General features: G+C 40.1%; 1 protein-coding gene across 2 annotated transcripts; it reads left to right on the forward strand.

The window, feature by feature from the left end:
• Window positions 1-1,915: 1,915 nt before the first annotated feature.
• On the forward strand, window positions 1,916-12,693 carry LOC131973177 (myosin heavy chain, fast skeletal muscle-like). Of its 2 annotated transcripts, none has more exons than XM_059335061.1 (39): window positions 1,916-2,122; window positions 2,198-2,341; window positions 2,439-2,595; window positions 2,689-2,716; window positions 2,810-2,939; window positions 3,018-3,110; window positions 3,198-3,261; window positions 3,343-3,441; window positions 3,531-3,634; window positions 4,046-4,184; window positions 4,294-4,412; window positions 4,755-4,904; window positions 5,011-5,181; window positions 5,271-5,579; window positions 5,698-5,760; window positions 5,858-5,945; window positions 6,055-6,172; window positions 6,256-6,379; window positions 6,618-6,754; window positions 6,839-7,094; window positions 7,179-7,421; window positions 7,506-7,682; window positions 7,760-7,905; window positions 7,999-8,089; window positions 8,180-8,569; window positions 8,667-8,793; window positions 8,882-9,000; window positions 9,083-9,279; window positions 9,481-9,664; window positions 9,782-9,947; window positions 10,075-10,199; window positions 10,313-10,621; window positions 10,712-10,915; window positions 11,023-11,148; window positions 11,235-11,405; window positions 11,491-11,595; window positions 11,702-11,797; window positions 12,325-12,456; window positions 12,586-12,693. In XM_059335061.1, the coding sequence occupies exons 1-39, from the start codon at window positions 1,916-1,918 to the stop codon at window positions 12,604-12,606; spliced, it is 5,829 nt and encodes a 1,942-aa protein (XP_059191044.1). In that variant the 3' UTR covers window positions 12,607-12,693. The 2 variants fall into 2 exon arrangements, with proteins under 2 accessions (XP_059191044.1, XP_059191045.1); XM_059335062.1 differs by having other exon boundaries at window positions 2,810-2,909; window positions 5,271-5,571; window positions 5,696-5,760.
• The last annotated feature ends 1,054 nt before the right edge of the window (window positions 12,694-13,747 follow it).

The raw sequence follows: 13,747 nt of genomic DNA on the forward strand, positions 1-13,747 counted from the left end.
CTCTGTCATCCCAGAAAACACATTTTGAGGGTTCAATTTTGGCTCTCATCAAAAAAATTAACTTTGACATTCAGAGAGGGATATTTTTCTTCCAGATAAGAAAGAGGGCTGGCCTGAAGATGACTAACTAACACTGTTTAAGTTTGTTTTGTCATATTTAGTTGATACATCTCTTTTTCCTTATTGGTTTATATTGTATTATATATGGTTTCTTGCTGAGCTTGTTTAGTGCTATGACCTCATGCTACAAAGAAACTGAAAGACTCAATAATGTCACTAGCAAAATTTAAAAAGATTGATTTAGTTAACTGACATGATTGCAAAAAACGTATTCTTAACATAATCACTTGATTTCATCAAATAATAAATGACACAGGTTAGGAAAAATAGAACACTTATGTATTTTTAAAATAGTATACCTGCTGTAAAATGAGGAGGGTGCTCTAGAGCCTAAAATAAACTTTAATTGAAGTAATGCTGGAGCAAAAGTAAGGACCTGGCCATAAAAAGTGAAACCTGAAACATTAGACGATATATAATTACAACATATGTTTTATGTCTGCCTATCCCCCTTTCCACATTTGGAGTGTATACCATATTTAACTTTGCCATGTCATCATAACTCAATACAATATAAAGGGCTTCTTGTGAAGACAGTGCGACACAGAAGACCTGTGAGTTCCTGCTTGTGGTAAGACTGTGTTTTCTTAAGCTTGAGACAATTCAAATGTATTCTTCATTTATGAAATAAGTTATGTTAATATTTGTTAGTGAGTCTTGTTTTTGCTGTTCTTTAACAGGATTGGAAATACTGTTGACAGGGGGGTGTTCAGGTAAGGACAACTTTTAAATGTTTAACTTTTCTTTATCATTTGATACATTTGCAAAATGTTTCTCATTAATTGAATATCCACAGTAGTTAACTCATTCTGACAGTACTGAACCATACATTAGTATTTGATCTTTGTAACAAGTTAGTCTAGATTAAAGTTGAAGCCCACCTGTAACAACACATAGACATGGTTTCAGTGTGGTTATGTTTACTATTCAGCAGTATGTAAGTTTAAAGTCCGGGTAAGTTCAAATCAGAGATTTGTATGAAAACATATTTTACAAGGTACAAAATAATGTAGAAAGACTTATAACTATATGTGACTGAATTTTGGACTAGAAAGTCCTTATCATAAATCTGCCCCTAACACTATAAGTATTTTTACCAACAGTGGCTAACATTGATACATTTGCTGAAGTTAGTTAGTACATTAGTTTGCTGAAGCTAACGTTAACTCCTGTCAGCTGTCATACCGACGGAAGATTACAATGTCTGAAGTAATATCTCACATAGGCGCTAAATCAGGGCATTTTATGAACCTAAAGATAACCGTTATTGTCTACAGAGGTCGCCTCTCTTGGCTGACTGCCAACAGAGGCACAGAGACTCAACATTAGAGCAGAGTGTCAGATCTCTGCACTGCAGAACACCCTAAGTGAAACACAAGATTTCTTCTCCGTAGTTTGTTTTGCATGGACATTTTGAGAGAGTTAGAGAGCCAATATGACAGCATGCAGAAAGTCTTCGGAGAAGTTGGATATTTGATATCAGGTTTCAGTGCCTGCCTTCAGCAGACACGTCCCCAGTGTTTCAGAGCAGAGAATACTGCTCATTCTTTCAGTATTTTAAAACCATATTTTTAATACATGGCGATTTTTTTTTCTGATTTAGATTTTGGCTTGGTGTTTAAAAGCACAATAATCTATGGTGTGGAAAACTATATATATATATACAGTATATATATAAAAATATATATATATATATATGCTTTACCCGGACTTTAAGTGCTGTTAAATTATAAAGACTTAAAATATAAGTCTAAGATGGCAGTTTGTAATTATCTGACAGACAACAGCCGCCACCATGAGTACCGACGCGGAGATGGCCACTTATGGCAAGGCTGCCATTTACCTTCGTAAGCCAGAGAGGGAGAGGATTGAGGCTCAAAGCAAACCATTTGATGCCAAGAGTGCCTGCTACGTGTGTGATACTAAGGAGCTGTACCTGAAGGGCACAATCACGAAGAAAGAGGGTGACAAAGTCACCGTCAAACTCCTGGAAACTTCTGAGGTTCGTATCGCAAAGGCAGACTTAACTGGGAATTCATTTTGATCAGTTCTGATTGTCAAAAATGTCCTGTTCCAGGAGAGGACAGTTAAAGAAACAGAAGTATTTCCAATGAACCCCCCCAAGTATGACAAGATTGAGGACATGGCCATGATGACCCATCTCAATGAAGCCTCTGTGCTGTATAACCTCAAAGAGCGTTATGCAGCATGGATGATCTACGTAAGCTAACCTGTCCACCAAGAACAGATACTATTGAAAATGGCTGCACATATTGGAGTCATAGCATAAACTGTTGAATCTCTATGTTCACTTTCAGACCTACTCTGGGTTGTTCTGTGCAACTGTGAACCCCTACAAGTGGCTCCCAGTGTACGATTCTGAATGTGTAGCTGCCTACAGAGGCAAGAAGCGTATGGAGGCTCCACCCCATATCTTCTCCGTCTCTGACAACGCTTATCAGTTCATGCTGACTGGTAAGTCATTACTATAGCAACAGAGAACATATCAGTATATTAGGTTTCTGTTGCAGTAAGACATAGTAAATTATTTTGTTTTTTATTTTACAGACAGGGAGAACCAGTCCGTCTTGATCACGTAAGTTTGTGACATATAAATGTGTTGACTTTGTTTAACATAGTCAAATAAATATTGATATAGATATTGATAAAAGTCTTTGTCTATACCTAGTGGAGAATCTGGTGCTGGAAAGACTGTGAACACAAAGCGTGTCATCCAGTACTTCGCAACAATCTCAGTTGGTGGAGACAAGAAGAGGGACACCTCAAAGGTATGTTATTTATTATTATTAAAATTCAGGGTTTTTTACCCGTGGTATATTGTTCAAGGGGGAAAAACAAAGTCATTTTCTGACATCAATTCTAAACCTGGATTATAGGGATCCCTTGAGGATCAGATTATTGCAGCCAATCCCCTGCTGGAGGCCTATGGTAACGCCAAAACTGTGAGGAATGACAACTCTTCACGTTTCGTAAGTATGGGAAATTTCTACACAAGAGAAGTCTTATTAAAAATTGCCAATGGCGAGAGACATTAAAATGTCCTTTGTCCCAAACAGGGTAAATTCATCAGAATCCATTTCGGTACAACTGGTAAACTGGCTAGTGCTGATATTGAGACTTGTAAGTACGAATCCTTATAGTACAAACAAATAACTGTAATATAGAATTGGCCATGCTGTGACTTATGAACAATATTTGTAGATCTGCTGGAGAAGTCTAGAGTGACATTCCAGCTTCCTGATGAGAGAGGCTACCACATCTTCTACCAGATGATGACCAACCACAAACCCGAGCTGATTGGTAAGCAGATTCTGGATTTGCATGTTTAACCTACTAACAATTTCTACATGAAAGAAAGTCATAGATGTTTTAACCCTTTTTCCCCCCAGAAATGTCACTCATCACAACCAACCCCTACGACTTCCCCATGTGCAGCATGGGACAGATCACTGTGGCCAGCATTGATGACAAAGTTGAGCTGGAAGCCACTGATGTGAGTGTTCTTCACTACAAATTAGGAATTAAATGCAATATCAAAACTGCTCTTTTAACCTTCTGAAACCCAAGCACTTTCGAGGTGTTTTTTTTTATCCTGTCACATTTTCCTCACTATGGCCTAATTTTTCACTGCAATACCTCTATGAAATCACCACAATCATGGCTAAAACTGGAAGAACTCACAGTAATATTGCCATGAAACATAAAAAGGAAAAGTGCAGGTGTCATGAATGTTGGGGGAAATACACCTTTTTCTGATAAAGGTGTATTTCTGGTAATATTTTAAAGAAAGCATAATTTTCTTACCCGCCGTCATGTTTTTGGGGTTCAGAAGAGTCAAAACTGTTCTCTCAGATACATCTCTTGAAGTGATAATGTTTTGTGTGGACACCTCTTTTGAACTCAGAACGCCATTGACATCCTGGGCTTCACTGGTGAGGAGAAGAACAGCATTTACAAGAATACTGGTGCTGTGCTCCACCATGGTAACATGAAGTTCAAGCAGAAGCAGCGTGAGGAGCAGGCTGAGCCAGATGGCTCAGATGGTAAGTAATGTCACCTCAAAGTCATTACCTGGAAAACAACAGTAATAAAGTTCTGAATCACACTGGATCCTGTTCAAATCATGATAGAAACCACAAAACTATTTTTCAGAGGCTGACAAGGTTGCTTACTTGCTGGGTCTGAACTCCGCTGACATGCTGAAGGCTCTGTGCTATCCCAGAGTGAAGGTCGGAAATGAGTATGTCACCAAGGGACAGACTGTACCTCAGGTATATCCGAGTTATTCACTAGTTATTTACTGTTAGTTCTACGAAAGTGATGTAGTGTAGGGTTAATTTAGAAATGAAGTTCATGTTTATTACTACATTTGATTAGTTTTATAGAGTGAATGCTAAATGCATAATGCTAAATCAGTCAAGGATATTTTAGATGTACTTTATTTTGGCTTAACTTTAATCAAATCACACCCTTATTTTGTTTCCAGGAGTCACATACAGTTATTATTTCATAAAAACTTGAAAATACCAGTAATGCATGAGGGGTAAAAAAAATAATTAAAAAAAATACTTGTTTACTGACTTTATTAAAATTGTATTATTGTTTTTATTCAGGTTATGAACTCAGTGACTGCCCTGGCCAAGTCTATCTATGAGAGGATGTTCTTGTGGATGGTCGTCCGTATCAACCAGATGTTGGACACCAAGCAGCCAAGGCAGTACTTCATTGGTGTGCTGGATATTGCTGGCTTTGAGATCTTTGATGTAAGCTTTACATATATATGTTTTAAATTCAGCGGCCAATACTTTCCATGACAGAATCCTTTGTCTTGCCTGCAAGAGATTATGCCACTTATTCATCCCCTCACAGTTCAACACCTTGGAGCAGCTGTGCATCAACTTCACCAATGAGAAACTGCAACAGTTCTTCAACCACCACATGTTCGTCCTGGAGCAAGAGGAGTACAAGAAGGAGGGTATTATCTGGGAGTTCATTGACTTTGGCATGGACTTGGCTGCCTGCATTGAGCTGATTGAGAAGGTAATTACTTCATTTTGGGATCATTTCTTATTGTTCTGACATTGACTTAACGAATCACTCAATGACACACTTCTTCTCACTTTTTAAAGCCCATGGGCATCTTCTCCATCCTTGAAGAGGAGTGCATGTTCCCCAAGGCCACAGACACATCCTTCAAGAACAAGCTGTATGACCAGCATCTTGGCAAAAACAAAGCATTTGAGAAGCCCAAGCCCGCCAAGGGCAAGGCTGAGGCTCACTTCTCCCTGGTCCACTATGCTGGTACCGTGGACTACAATATCGCTGGCTGGCTGGACAAGAACAAGGACCCACTGAATGACTCTGTTATTCAGCTGTACCAGAAGTCCTCAGTGAAACTGCTGGCTAGTCTGTATCCCCCTGTTGTTGAAGGTATGTCAGTAACTACAGCAAACTTAAACACACTTTGTTGTCAGTGCTATATATTTTAGCATTTGTTCATGTAACTTTTAAGTATCGTTCTAACAAAGCATGTTTACTTTAAAATTATCAACAGAGGCTGGCAAGAAGGGAGGCAAGAAGAAGGGTGGTTCTATGCAGACTGTGTCTTCACAGTTTAGGGTAAGGCTTAACTTTGCAAACTTGTATTACATGTCCCCATTGCAACTCAAACTCACAATGGTCCCATATGATAAAACCTACCATTTTGGATCTACAGGAGAACTTGGGCAAGCTGATGACCAACTTGAGGAGCACCCATCCTCACTTTGTGCGCTGCCTGATTCCCAATGAGTCAAAGACTCCAGGTACACAAAGAAGATGAACTCAATAGTTTTGTTGTGTTAGTTGTTACTGTTTACTTATTTTTGGATGGTTCAACAAAGTAGAAGTAATGGATAAATTTCATTTTCACAGGTCTGATGGAGAACTTCCTGGTCATCCACCAGCTCAGGTGTAACGGTGTGCTGGAGGGTATCAGAATCTGCAGGAAAGGTTTCCCCAGCAGAATCCTCTATGGTGACTTCAAGCAGAGGTATCAATGGATATTTTAATAGGATTTTGAAGCAGATTTTTAAAAGAAAATGCTCACACTGACCATTCACTCGATCACAACAGGTACAAGGTACTGAATGCCAGTGTCATCCCTGAGGGCCAGTTCATTGACAACAAGAAGGCTTCAGAGAAGCTGCTTGGGTCAATTGATGTGCCCCATGATGAGTACAAATTCGGACACACCAAGGTAAGCAGCTTAATTTACTTATTTGGTTAAAAAATAATGACCAAAGAGGTGAAGAAATGTATCCGTTGTTAAAAAACTACTGACATGATTGTAATTATCTTGGTACCAAGAAAAACGTGTTTAGTATAGAACCAGTGTAGCCAACATTTTGTCACTTATGAAACACCTGTTTTACAGGGTGTAAAGTTTTCACTATCTGAGTTTGTCCTACATGAATTTTTGCTTGTTTTTCATTTAGGTGTTCTTCAAGGCCGGCCTGCTGGGTGTCCTGGAGGAGATGAGAGATGAAAAACTCGCTTCTCTGGTCACTATGACTCAAGCTTTATGCCGTGGATATGTCATGAGAAAGGTGTTTGTGAAGATGATGGAGAGGAGGTACGTTTGTAAACATCTGGTTCCGAAAGATGGTATGAAAAATAAAAAATAACACTGTCCATAACAGCTCCTTCTTCTCACCAGGGAATCCATTTACACCATCCAGTACAATGTCCGCTCATTCATGAATGTCAAACACTGGCCATGGATGAAGGTGTACTACAAGATCAAGCCTCTGCTGAAGAGTGCTGAGACTGAGAAGGAACTGCAAAATATGAAGGAGAACTACGAGAAAATGAAAACTGACTTGGCTACTGCCCTGGCCAAGAAGAAGGAACTGGAGGAGAAGATGGTCTCCCTTCTGCAGGAGAAGAATGATCTGCAGCTGCAAGTAGCATCTGTAAGTACACATCAACACAAAGTTGTGCTGTTTCGACTGTTTCAATGTTGATGCGCTGACACCTATTTCCATTAATTCCATTAGGAAGGAGAGAATCTGTCAGATGCTGAGGAGAGATGTGAGGGACTTATCAAGAGCAAGATTCAGATGGAGGCCAAACTCAAAGAGACAAATGAGAGACTAGAGGATGAAGAGGAAATCAATGCTGAGCTCACTGCCAAGAAGAGAAAGCTGGAGGATGAATGCTCTGAGCTCAAGAAGGATATTGATGACCTGGAGCTTACCTTGGCCAAAGTGGAGAAGGAGAAACATGCCACTGAGAACAAGGTTTGTAAATGATAATCTGCCCAGCAGATCAAGTAAGATTATGATGATAACCCTTTAATGACAACATCTTTCTTGCACACATAGGTGAAGAACCTGACTGAGGAGATGGCCTCTCAGGATGAGAGCATTGCTAAGCTGACCAAGGAAAAGAAGGCCCTTCAGGAGGCTCACCAGCAGACTCTTGATGACCTGCAGGCAGAGGAAGACAAAGTCAATACTCTGACCAAAGCAAAGACCAAGCTTGAGCAGCAAGTGGATGATGTAAGTTTGCAAATACTTTGATTGACAGGAAAAATACTTCTTAAACATGATAACTAAAAATTCTTACTGATGTTCAGCTTGAGGGATCCCTGGAGCAAGAGAAGAAGCTGCGTATGGACCTTGAGAGAGCCAAGAGAAAGCTGGAGGGTGATCTCAAACTGGCTCAGGAATCCATCATGGATCTTGAGAATGACAAGCAGCAGTCTGATGAGAAAATTAAGAAGTAAAATAGCTTATTAATTTCCCCTACAACCATTCATTATTTTTAAATGTGGTCAATTGTAAAATGTCCATGTACTTTTTCTGATTCCTACAGGAAGGACTTTGAAACCAGTCAGCTCCTTAGCAAGATTGAAGATGAGCAGTCATTGGGTGCTCAGCTTCAGAAGAAGATCAAGGAGCTCCAGGTGACATATTGTATTACACAAAACATTGCTGCATACATGTCCTAGTTTTGGTGGAAGTTTACTGAAAGATGTTACACCTACATTCAACAGGCCCGTATTGAGGAACTGGAGGAGGAGATTGAGGCTGAGCGCGCTGCTCGTGCCAAGGTTGAGAAGCAGAGAGCTGACCTCTCCAGGGAACTTGAGGAGATCAGCGAGAGGCTGGAGGAAGCTGGCGGCGCCACTGCTGCTCAGATTGAGATGAACAAGAAGCGTGAAGCTGAGTTCCAGAAGCTCCGTCGTGACCTCGAGGAGTCCACTCTGCAGCATGAAGCCACTGCTGCTGCTCTTCGCAAGAAGCAGGCTGACAGCGTTGCTGAACTCGGAGAGCAGATCGACAACCTCCAGCGTGTCAAGCAGAAGCTTGAGAAGGAGAAGAGTGAATACAAGATGGAGATTGATGACCTCTCCAGCAACATGGAGGCTGTTGCTAAAGCAAAGGTGCACAATACTTTAAATGCTATTTACATCCCCAAAATTGCATAGTACATAAGAACATTCACATGATAAATAAGGTCTGACGACTTTTCCTCTTTAGGGAAATCTGGAAAAGATGTGCCGTACTCTTGAGGACCAACTTAGCGAACTGAAGTCCAAGAATGATGAAAATGTCCGTCAAATCAATGACACAAGTGCACATAGAGCACGTCTCCTGACAGAAAATGGTATCTACAAGCTATCAGTGAACAATATGTTGTGTATTTTATTATGAAATGTAACACCTACTAATATACCATAACATCTTCCCACAAGGTGAGTTCGGCCGTCAAATTGAGGAGAAAGAAGCTCTTGTCTCCCAGCTGACCAGAGGCAAACAGGCCTTCACACAGCAGATTGAGGAGCTCAAGAGACAGATTGAAGAGGAGGTTAAGGTAAGATATCAATTAGTGTGTATTGGGAATATTTGTTGGAAATTTAGGAATTTTGTAAATGTAATAATATCTCTTTCTCCAGGCCAAGAATGCTCTTGCCCATGGACTGCAATCAGCCCGCCATGACTGTGACCTGCTGAGGGAGCAGTTTGAGGAGGAGCAGGAGGCCAAGGCTGAGCTGCAGCGTGGAATGTCCAAGGCCAACAGTGAGGTAGCTCAGTGGAGATCCAAGTATGAAACTGATGCTATCCAGCGCACTGAGGAGCTTGAGGAAGCCAAGTGAGTAACATTCAAAAAAATTAACTTCCAGGTCAGAAGTGTTGCTTTTTAGTAAAACTCAAATGAGAACTGCCTTTCTTGTATCAATACTAATTACATATGTTTATCTAGGTTCCTATCTCATACATGCAAACATATCTTGAAAATAATATGTGCAACTTTAAGATTCTTAGAGTAACAAATTGTGTCTTTTTCAAACAGGAAAAAGCTTGCTCAGCGCCTTCAGGAGGCTGAGGAGCAGATTGAGGCTACGAATTCCAAGTGTGCTTCTCTTGAGAAGACCAAACAGAGGCTCCACAGTGAGGTGGAGGACCTCATGATTGATGTGGAGAGGGCCAATGCACTGGCTGCTAACCTGGACAAGAAGCAGAGGAACTTTGACAAGGTAGCATTGTTCACTTTATGTGGCCAAACCATACAAATTACAAAATATAAATTTTTATGTCTTTACATCACTACACAACCAACTGAACTGTATTAATTGTCATTAATAATCATTCAGGTGTTGGCAGAGTGGAAGCAGAAGTTTGAGGAGGGTCAGGCAGAGCTTGAGGGAGCACAGAAGGAGGCTCGTTCTCTCAGCACTGAGCTGTTCAAGATGAAGAACTCTTATGAGGAAGCTCTGGATCAGCTGGAGACCATGAAGCGTGAAAACAAGAACCTGCAGCGTGAGTGCTACATTATGCAACAGTTACATTATATTAAACACATGTATTTCCTACATTGTGTGTGTCGGATTAAATTCTTTATATTTCACATTTTAACACCAAACAATATGAAACGTATTTTCTACAGAGGAGATCTCAGATCTGACTGAACAGATTGGTGAGACTGGCAAGAGCATCCATGAGCTGGAGAAGTCCAAGAAGCAGGTGGAGACAGAGAAGTCTGAGATCCAGACAGCTCTTGAGGAGGCTGAGGTACATTTTTTTCTAGGAAGATGTTCTGAAAGAAAACAACACCAAATCATGGACAAATATATCATAAAAAGTTTAAAGGCAGAGATTAATATTTCATTATTTGATATCATTAGGGAACTCTGGAGCACGAGGAGTCTAAGATCCTGCGTGTCCAGCTGGAGCTCAACCAGATTAAGGGTGAGGTGGACAGGAAGCTGGCAGAGAAAGATGAGGAGATGGAGCAGATCAAGAGGAACAGCCAGAGGGTGATTGACTCCATGCAGAACACCCTTGATTCCGAGGTCAGGAGCAGGAATGATGCCCTGAGAATCAAGAAGAAGATGGAGGGAGACCTGAATGAGATGGAGATTCAGCTGAGCCACGCCAATCGCCAGGCTGCTGAGTCCCAGAAGCAGCTCAGGAATGTGCAGTCACAGCTGAAGGTATTGCACGGCGCAGAATTGTTGCACAGCCTATGGGCAGTGCATTTACATTTTGAAATTAATTTGAACATTTCCTGATCATTTCACTAGGATGCACAACTGCACCTTGACGATGCTGTCAGAGCTCAGGAAGACTTCAAGGAACAAGCTGCTATGGTGGAACGCAGGAACGGTCTCATGGTTGCTGAAATTGAGGAACTTAGAACTGCTCTGGAACAGACAGAGAGAAGCCGCAAAATCGCTGAGCAGGAGCTGGTGGACGCCAGTGAGCGTGTTGGACTTCTGCACTCTCAGGTGAACAAACCCAATATTTTCTTTAATAATTCCAAAAATCAAATGAGATCTTAAAAAGTGAAAATCGTCTATGACGACTTAAGTGTCTAAATCTTTTTACCTTTTAGAACACAAGCCTTCTGAACACCAAGAAGAAGCTTGAGGCTGACCTGGTCCAGGTCCAGGGTGAGGTGGATGACACTGTTCAGGAAGCAAGAAATGCAGAGGATAAGGCCAAGAAGGCCATCACCGATGTGGGTTGAAATTTTACTTTTTAATTTATCTCTAATGTGTCTTTTCAAGATACTTCTAATTAACATTTCATACTCGTCTCCTTTAGGCTGCTATGATGGCTGAGGAGCTGAAGAAGGAGCAGGATACCAGCTCTCACCTGGAGAGGATGAAGAAGAACCTTGAGATCACTGTCAAGGACCTGCAGCATCGTCTGGATGAGGCTGAGAACCTGGCCATGAAGGGTGGCAAGAAGCAGCTGCAGAAACTTGAGTCTAGGGTAAGAAAGTTATGTTCAGATTTACACATTCGAATAAATGTAGGAAAACATAAATCCAAACAATATGTATCTCTGATTTTTTAAGGTGCGTGAGCTGGAGGCTGAGGTTGAGGGTGAGCAGAGACGTGGAGCAGATGCTGTTAAGGGTGTCCGCAAATATGAGAGGAGGGTGAAGGAACTCACCTATCAGGTACAGTCACTTTGGTTTACATGTACAGATCCATATAAAATATCTTGGACATAAACAATTTCAAGATGCAAATTTACTATTTAATGTAATGTACTTACTATCACAGACTGAGGAGGACAAGAAAAACGTTGCAAGGCTGCAGGATCTGGTTGACAAGCTGCAGTTGAAGGTCAAGTCTTACAAGAGGCAGGCTGAGGAGGCGGTAAGGACATATTATATTTTCCATACTGATGGATAGATAATGTCAAAACAGTTACATTTGCATAGATTTATTTGTTCAAATGAATGAAGGGGCAAAGTTCATTATTTTATTAATTGTTTACTTTAGTTATTAATGAGTATCATGCTATCTGCCAAATTTGAGCCATCTGAAACTAAAATAAGTGTTATTAAAGTGAGGTTGAAGATTCATTTTATTTGGTCCGGTGTTTTTGTTTTTATTATTACGAATAACTAAAATGGATTCTCAAAAACAAAAGATATTAACCAATTAACCAATATTACAATTCACAATTACATACTGTATACATAAACATAGTATTAAATTAGGTTTACTAGAATGATAGGAACAAAAGACAACAAGCTATCCTGCAATATCTATATTGTCATAAAGGTAGAGAGCAATCATTAAAAATTTGTAATTTTGTCAAAATAAACACTTCAAAATGTTGTACACATAATGAACAAAAATGCATCCCATGTACATAAACTATGTATGTAATTTTCCAGGAGGAGCAGGCCAATACTCACCTGTCCAAGTGCAGGAAGGTCCAGCATGAGCTGGAGGAGGCTGAGGAGCGTGCTGACATTGCAGAGTCCCAGGTCAACAAGCTGAGAGCCAAGAGCCGTGACTCTGGCAAGGTAAATATCCAATTCTCTTCAATGAAAAACTAATCAGATTTACCTTAAACTTCAGTAAAATGAATCTGACAGAAAGTAATTGTCAGTTAAATGTAATACAACCTAATTAAATCTTTTGTGCCTTTTTAGGGAAAAGAAGCAGCCGAGTAATGCACACCACCTGATCAGCTATTTCTAATCATACAATATGAAGTGAAATATGCTTTGAAAATAAATGTTTTTCTTGATACTCTAAAATTGTTGTTTGCTTGGGGTTTTTTTTCCATTTCTTTTTATGTATTAATTGTATTAGTTCATCCAAGAGATGGGTGTTAGGCAAGGAAATTTGCATTCATGAATCAGATATGTAAAATAAATAAGTAAATAGATAGTAACTAGTGGAGTGCCCGTAGGAAGTATGTATTAGTATAGTAGGAGATTAAGTAGATTTTTCAATTATGGCCAAATCGACCCTTGAAGCGCACTTTAAAACTCTGAAAGTTAGGTAGGCTAAAAATTCTTACAGATGAGATGAGAAAAATGAAATTCAAATTCATTCAAAAATCTTCTACATCGAGAATGCACACCTTCGTGCCATGCGCAAGCCACATACAAATCTTAGGTCAATCTGACGGTCAGCGAGATATACCCTAGACCAGGGATTCCCAAAGTGTGGTGCGTGCACCCCTGGGGGTGCGTGAGCTGCTGCTAGGGGGTGCGCGAGATGAAAAATGTAATGGCGGTCTGATAATGACACAATTACATTTCATTTTTGCATCTATTTTGGTCATTTTTGCATCTATTTTTTGGTTGTTTGGTAATTTCTACATGTATTTTTGGTCAATTTGTGTCTATTTTGATAATTTTGTGTCATCTTTGGTCATTTTTGCATCTATTTTTGGCTGTTTTTGATCTTATAATGAAGCATAGAAGTTATCTTCTTGTTCTTGTATCATTTTTCCAACCTGTGTTATGATGACTGGGTTGTGTTCACTCCACGCTCATTTAAATTTGCTGCAATTTTTGTTCAACGCAGCTCAAATATTATCACATTTTCCCAACTGATCAGCTTTCTACCTCTGATCCTGAGCCTGTCATCATCCTCCACCTTTAATATGGCTATAAAAACTCTTATTGCATTTTGTTTTTTTTGAAGGTGTGGGCGATTGGGGGTGCGTCAACCCAGTTGGGACATAGAAGGGGGTGCACGGCTAAAAAAGTTTGGGAACCGCTGCCCTAGACACACACACATACACACTTTTTTCAATTTTAAATTAAAAACAATGTGAGTTGCACTAATGAGTTTTAAGAA

This window comes from Centropristis striata, chromosome 6 (genome assembly GCF_030273125.1).
Source record: "Centropristis striata isolate RG_2023a ecotype Rhode Island chromosome 6, C.striata_1.0, whole genome shotgun sequence".
Lineage (NCBI taxonomy): Eukaryota > Metazoa > Chordata > Actinopteri > Perciformes > Serranidae > Centropristis > Centropristis striata.

Bases quoted from the DNA above. Each gene is read 5' to 3' on its own strand.
- LOC131973177 (XM_059335061.1), top strand. From the start codon at position 1,916: ATGAGTACCGACGCGGAGATGGCCACTTATGGCAAGGCTGCCATTTAC. The intron at 2,123-2,197 runs GTTCGTATCGCA...GTCCTGTTCCAG, and splicing joins AACTCCTGGAAACTTCTGAG to GAGAGGACAGTTAAAGAAAC. The intron at 7,906-7,998 runs GTAAAATAGCTT...TGATTCCTACAG, and splicing joins TCTGATGAGAAAATTAAGAA to GAAGGACTTTGAAACCAGTC.